At 24.2% G+C, this 7,297-nt stretch overlaps 2 protein-coding genes across 2 annotated transcripts in view; both read left to right on the forward strand.

The window, feature by feature from the left end:
• Nucleotides 1-4,831: 4,831 nt before the first annotated feature.
• Nucleotides 4,832-5,181, forward strand: Phum_PHUM045770 (uncharacterized protein; the record flags this gene model as incomplete). The annotated part of the gene is made up of 2 exons (XM_002423210.1): nucleotides 4,832-4,837; nucleotides 4,984-5,181. 2 exons carry the CDS (start codon nucleotides 4,832-4,834, stop codon nucleotides 5,179-5,181), a joined length of 204 nt encoding a protein of 67 aa, XP_002423255.1.
• A 1,363-nt stretch (nucleotides 5,182-6,544) lies between these two features.
• The window catches only part of Phum_PHUM045780 (glucose dehydrogenase, putative), a gene marked incomplete at both ends in the record, with an annotated part of 2,961 nt that continues 2,208 nt past the window's right edge, over nucleotides 6,545-7,297 (forward strand). The window contains 2 exons of the mRNA XM_002423211.1: nucleotides 6,545-6,812; nucleotides 7,037-7,180. Coding sequence (XP_002423256.1) covers nucleotides 6,545-6,812; nucleotides 7,037-7,180 — 412 coding nt within the window. The remainder of the gene's footprint in view (nucleotides 6,813-7,036; nucleotides 7,181-7,297) is intronic.

Genomic DNA, 7,297 nt, shown 5'->3' on the forward strand with positions numbered 1-7,297 from the left:
ATGGGAGTGTGTTTAATAATATTCAATTATTATTATTATTATTATCATTATTTTTTTTCACATCGTTTATGATGTTTTGCCCTTGAGTCATTCAATAAAAGATTGATTTCAAAAAAAAAAAAAAAAATGGTTCGAAACGTTTATGAAAATTTTGTAACGTTTTAAAATACAAAAACAAAACAAAAATAAATTAAAATTTAATCGATTGACCTTTGATTTTATATATATATATAATTAATTATTGTAAAATTGCGACAAAAATTTTCACAAAAAAAAAAAAAATTTCCCTCCTTTTTGTTTTTTTTTTTTTTTTTTTTTATTTGGAAAACACCCAAAATGTCGAAAGAAATTTTTTTTAATAATGTTTTGTTTTGTTTTTTTTTTTTTTTAAAGAAAAAGTATTATTATTATTATTATCATTAAAAAAAATTAGGGGGAGGGAGGGTGAAAGAAAAAAAATAAAGGGAAAAATGTCGAAGGAATTAATAAAAAAAAAGTAAAAATTACTTTTGTGTAATCGTTAAAATTTTGGATAAAAAAAAAATTAATATATATCCTCAGGGATTTTTTGATTCGATTACATAATTCCCGGTATAAAATATTTTTTAACGTTTTTTTTTTTATTTCGAATCAAAACAAAAACAAACAAACAAACAAACAAAATTTTGTTTTTATTTCCACCGGATGTGATTCGTTGGGAAAAATAAAAATGGCGGAACAAAAATGAATTAAATGGCGGATTTAAAATTTAACCGTTTTTCGTTGTCGTTTCCGTTTCTTTTTCTCGTTTCGTTTTTCGGCTTTCGCACGATGAGAAAAATATCATCATCATCATTATCATTATTATTATTATCATTTCACGAACGCAAAAAGGAACGGGTAACGTACTCGTTTTTTTTTTTTAATTTACACTCGAATTATTTTGAAAAATTTTTTTAAAAGTTTGACCCTCTCTAAAGGTTTTTTTCAGTTGATTTCGTCCTTGTTACGCGTTTTCCCTTTCCGAGAAATTAAACGACGTGTAAATAGAAAAATTTGAAAACGCGGAAAATCAATATATATGTATATAACATTTTGGAAAATTCCAGTAAATAAATTTACAACAAATGGGAAAATTATAAAATTTTATTTATTTTTTTACTCGCCAGTTTCGACGTTGCCAGTTTTATTTTTTTTTATCGTGAATCTATTTACACGTCGTATATAATTTAAAAAAAAAAGGAAAAAAGGAAATAAAATAATATTGACGTTTAACGGTTGGAAAAATAATTATTTTGTCACAAAAACGTATGTTAACTATATGTTATGGTTTAATAATAATTAATTTTAATTTTATGGAATTTCCAATTTTTAATAAATAATTAAATAAAAAAATAAATTATTAATTAGGGTTTTTTTTCTTTCAATCGTCAACATTTCAAAAAAATAAAAAATTTGAACTTGGCCTCATTTTAATTATCTCGTTAAGGTCGAATTTTATATATACATAAAAAAAATAAATTCTGCGTATTTGAATTTTTTTTTTTTATGTACATAACTGAAAATGGATTGTTGACACATTTTTTAAAAATATTTATTTATTTATTTATGTATAATCGCCATTTATCGTAATTTTTTTTTTAATTAATTGGATTTGATTTGAAATCAAATGAATTCGAATGTAAAATTGATTGTCGCGTTGTTGTTGGGTGTTATGTAAAAAACCCCCCCCACCTCCCCATTTATTCCGTCTTCTTCCACTTTTTAGTAAATTTCAGGTCAAGGATTAACATTTAAATTTTTTTCTCTTTTTTTTTTTCCCCTCGAGCTTGTTTTTGTCACAATTTTTTTCTTTTTTTTTCAATGTTTGTTTTTTCCTTTTAAAAAAAAAAAAATGTCACACCGTTTGTGAATTTCGTTTGTTTGTTTGTTTGTTTCCGTTTGTTACGACGACGATAATGATGATGGTGATGGTTATTTTATGTTTTATGATTTCACTTCTTTTTCTCTCCTTATAATACGTTACGAATGTAATAAATAACGTATCGATAATAAATTTTAAAAAAAAGAAATTACGAAAAACCGGAAGTACAAAGTCCCCCCGAAAAAAAAAAAATTGTTTTGTAAAATTTTCAAGCTTTAGGCGAGGGCACCTACAACAACAACAACAATAAACAACAAACAACGCCGAAAATATTATTATCATTATTTTATTTAAAAATTTTTATAATATTTATGTAAATAAAAAAAAAATGAAGGATTTAATTAAAAACTACAGGAAATGATAATAATAATAAGTTCGCGCGCGTCACATAAAATTACAAAATGGCGGAAACTCTTAAATTTTGCGTAAAAAAACAAAATTTTTTCTGGAATCAGTTGTAATAATCTTTTTTTTTGGGAGATGCATTTCCCCCCCCCTTTCCCCCTCGAATCTTTCAATCGAGATGGAATAAAAATTATTTTTAGATAAAATAATGATAATAATAATAATAAAATTATTTACACGCGTTTATTATCCATTCACGTTGCGTTTAATTTATTATTATTGATAAAATCGTCGATTAGAATTTCAAATGAGAGTGTGAGTGCATTCGAGAAAATTCCCTCTTCGTCTTCATCCCTCTCCTCCTCCTCCCCTTCCGTCCCCCCACCCGAAAAAAAATTTAAATTTAAAAAGAAAAACGAAGGGCTTCAAGTTATGTTTTTCACATTCGCGTTTGTTGTTTCTCATAAAGGCCCCCCTCGAGGCATCGCGCGGCTGAAGAACCGTTAAAAAAAAAATTACTAATTTTGTCTCAAAGCCGACTGGTTTTTCTTTTTGATCACGTGATTATCCTGTCAAACACCCACCCAGACAAACATTGTTTCAATGAACTTGCTTTATCCCGACCTAGACCTTGGCTCAGTTATTATTACAGCATCGTGTTATTAAATAACCTAAAAGAGAATGTGCAGAAAAAATGTACATATATATATATATATATATATATATATATATATATATAAAATTTTAATTCTACTTATTTAATTTTTATCCATTCCGCCATTTTGATAATAATAATAATAATAATGAAAATTTAATTCTTATTAAAAAAAAGAAAAAATTAAATTAAATTTTCATTTAAAAACCAACAAAAAAAAAGTAAAAAAAAATTAATTGTTATTATTGTTGTTGTTGTCGTTGTTATTTTCTTTTTCTACTTCCACGACTTTTATTTTAAAAAAAAGGCGAGTGACACGTCACGTTTCGTCCGTTATCTCCATAATAAAATTAAACGAGTTTTTTAAAAGTAAAATAAATAATAAAACGTTTACAAAATTAATTTCGTCGTCTTCACCGCCATCATCATCATCATCATTATTATTATTATCATTATTTTAAAAAAAAAACCGTTATTTAAAACGGAAAATTTAATTTATATATATTGAATAATCGAGATTTTTAACGACTTTTTATTGTTTTTTTTTTTTTTAACATTCGCGCGCAATTTAAAAATAATTTAATGATTGCGTTTATATTAAATTGCGTAATTTTAATAGCACAACAAACAACAAACAAACAACAACCAACAAGTAACAAGTAACAAAAATTATTTAAATAATTTTCGAGGAAATTATTTAAAAATTCTCACGTTTTCACACAAAAAAAAAAAAATTTTATTTTATTTATTTTTAATAAAACGTAATAATAATAATAATAATAATAATAATAATAATAATTATTATTATTATTATTATTATCATTATTATTATTATTAATATTATTTATTCATTATTATTAATAACGTACGTGAGTTTTTATTTTATTTATTTATTTGTTTGAAAATTATTGTTATAAAACAAAACAAAAAAAAAAGAGATAAAACTATTAATAAAAAATTAAATAAATAAATATTAAATAATAATAATAATGATAATGATAATGATGATAATGATAATGATATATTATTATTATCTAACACGTAATTAAATTAAGTGCTCGAATTTTTGTAGTCTTTTAATCACGAAAATTTACTTTTCGAATATAATTTTTAAACGTTTAAACAATAATAATAATAGTAATGATAATAATAATGATAATAATAATAATGAGTTTCTTATTAGTTACGTAATAATTTAAAAAATTAAAATATAATAAATTTTATTAAAAAAAAAAAAAAGGATTTTTTATTAGGTCATCGTGAAAAGATGAAAAAAGTTTTTCCGTTCGTTCTTTTGTTCGTTCTCCAGTCGTTAAATTTTTTGGAGAACGATTTTGGAATGTGTGCTGGAACGAAAATCATTTTGTAAAAATTTTTAGAAATTTTTCCGAAAATGAAAACTTTTCATAAATTTTTACACAAAGAATAAAAAATTTTATTTCGAAACCTTCCACGTTAGTTTTTAGTTTTACTGTTAGATAATAATAATAATAGTAAAAATTTTTTAGTGGTTGTTATTGTTGTTTGTACGTCTGTTGTTTTTGTTGTAAAATTATTACGAGTCGTAACAACTACTTTGTCTCGTTATTTATTTACTCAGTAGGATTTGAATATAAAAAAATTTGAGACACGTGAGAGAGAGAAAAAGAAAGAGAGAGAGAGAAGATGGAGTGAATTGAAGATTTGAAAAATAAAAAAAGAAAGAAAAAAAATTTGTGCATATATTATTATTGTTATTGTTAATATTAACATTTTCACGAGGTCATCCAGTGTGTGATATACGTGAGCAATTACACGTATTTGATTTTCAATGTCGTCATCCAGGGTGATAAAAAAAAAAAAACCTAATCTGAAATCAGGTATTGTGTAATAAGATTGATAAGAATTTTTTTTTATTGAGCCTGAATATTTATAAGCAAAAATTGATAATGGGTGTGAGAGGGTGAGTGAGATTCGGAAGAAAAAAAAAAGATGGATGAAATTTTTATTAAAACAACTCTTACGTAAATCATTATCATCATTATTATTTTTTTAAAAGATGTTTATTATTATTATTATTAACAGTTTTGTTTATTAACAGGTTGCAATTGGAAGACCGGATTTCACACTTGATTTGCCACAAGCAGAAAAACTAATGAAAAAAATAGCGTCATCGAAAAGGCGTAGGTGTTGGTGCAGGTTCATGACCTCGATATTAGGTTTGGCATTTTTCCTTTTATCCGTTATGATGGTGAGTCTCGTCGTGACAAAAGGTAGAAGAATGTTTGGAGCATTGTAAACAAAAAAAAATTTTTTTTATATATATATATATATATACATAATAATAATATCCGGTCACGTAAAAAATTAACGAAAGCTCAACGAAACATTTAGAAGAAAAAAAGCTCAAAAAAAAAAAATAAAATAAAATAATTATGATAATTAAATTTAATATTTTTTTAAATAAATAACGTGTGATGAGGATGATGATGATGACGTCGACGTTGTAAATCGCTCACAAGAGATATTACGTCACCAATTTTTTTTTTAATTAATTAATTAATTAATTGTAATTATTATTATAATTTATTTATATAAATTTTATTTTACGTTTATTATTTATTTTTAATAAATGACGTCATTAATCCTTTTTTATTATTTTTATTCGGGTTTTTACTCTATGTTTGTTTTCATGAACGTTTAAAAACAGTTCGAACGTGTAAAGGAAATGCATTAAATTATTATTATTATTATTATTATTATTATTATTATTATTATTATTATTATTATTATTATTATTATTATTATTATTATTATTATTATTGTTGTTGTTGTTTTTTATTGAGGAAAACAAAAAAGTAGAACGAATTCACTTATTAATAAGACCAAAAAAAAAAAAAAAATTTAGCAAACATTTCGTTTTTTTTTTGTTTCAAATTTTAAATTTTAAATCAAAAATTAATAATAATAATAATTATCATTATTAATAAAATTATTTATTTATTTCTTTATTTATTAACTCGATTAAAAAAATTAATTAATTTTAATAATAATATTTAATAAATAAATAAATAAAACGAACGACGTCTAGAATAAAAATTTTTTTTTCGTTAAAAAAAATAGATTTATTGTTATTATTATTATTAATATTGCTTGTTTGGTCAAAGCCTGTTGGTGGCAGCCATTTTTTTTTTGTGTGTTTGTATGGATGGAAACCTAATTTTTGTTTTATTTGTTGCTTACGTCAGCATTCAAATTTGAATGCGTGTAGTATGTTTGTAGAGAGTTGAAATTTTTTTCGTGTTTTAGTCTAATAAATAAAAAAAAATTTTCTTTTTTTTATTATTTATGTATTATTTATTATTAATTTTTAACTGTGTCGTTACATAATAATAATAATAATAATTTTAGTTTTGTTGTTGTCGCTTTTACGATTTATTGATTTTTTAAAAAAAAGAATAAATTTAAATATGAAAAACGCTATAAACGTTTTTAAATATTAAAAAAAAAATTTATTATTTTTAATTTAAGGGTGTATAATAATAATAATAATAATAATAATAATAATAAAAATGGCCGCGTCATCCATTTTATATTCGGTAACGAAAATTGCTTTATCTTACGGTGCCGCTTTCGGTTTCGTTATTCTTTTACATACGGCAATGGAAAGGTTTAGACCGGATATCGTGGACGAAGAAAATCGTCCTCAAAGTGTATCCAACGAAAAAATGTTTAAAAAATACGATTTTATCATCATCGGAGCTGGATCAGCCGGATGTGTTGTTGCCAACAGATTAACGGAAATAACAAACTGGACCGTTTTGTTGGTGGAAGCTGGAGTCGATGAAACTTTTCTCAGCGAACCACCAATGACGTTTAGAGCTTTACAAAAAAGCGAAATGGATTGGCAATTTCAAACGGAACCATCCGGTAAGATAATAATAATATTAATAAAAATAATTTTACCATTTTTTAAATTCGAATTTATTTTCTTCCCCGCGCCCCCCCCCCCCCCGCTTTCGAAAAACAATCGTTAATCCACCATTTTTTTTTCGCAATTTAATTCTTTTGTTGGAAAATGTAAAACTAGGTTGTCTTTTTCAAATATTTTTGATGCAGCTTTCGGAGCAATGAAATCGATTTTTTATTACAAGGAAATTCTTGTCTTTCGATGAAGAACAAAAGATGTAATTGGCCAAGAGGTAAAATAATGGGAGGTTCGAGTACAATAAATGGTAACATATACGTCAGAGGAAATAGAAAAGATTACGATTTATGGGAAAGGATGGGAAATAACGGTTGGAATTATAGAAACGTACTTAAATATTTTAAAAAAAGCGAAAATATGACGATAAAAAAATTTTTTAAAAATTCATATCACGGACAAAATGGATATTTGACTATCGAAGAATATC

This window comes from Pediculus humanus, genomic scaffold, assembly GCF_000006295.1.
Source record: "Pediculus humanus corporis 1103172107398 genomic scaffold, whole genome shotgun sequence".
NCBI classification, from domain to species: Eukaryota; Metazoa; Arthropoda; class Insecta; order Psocodea; family Pediculidae; genus Pediculus; species Pediculus humanus.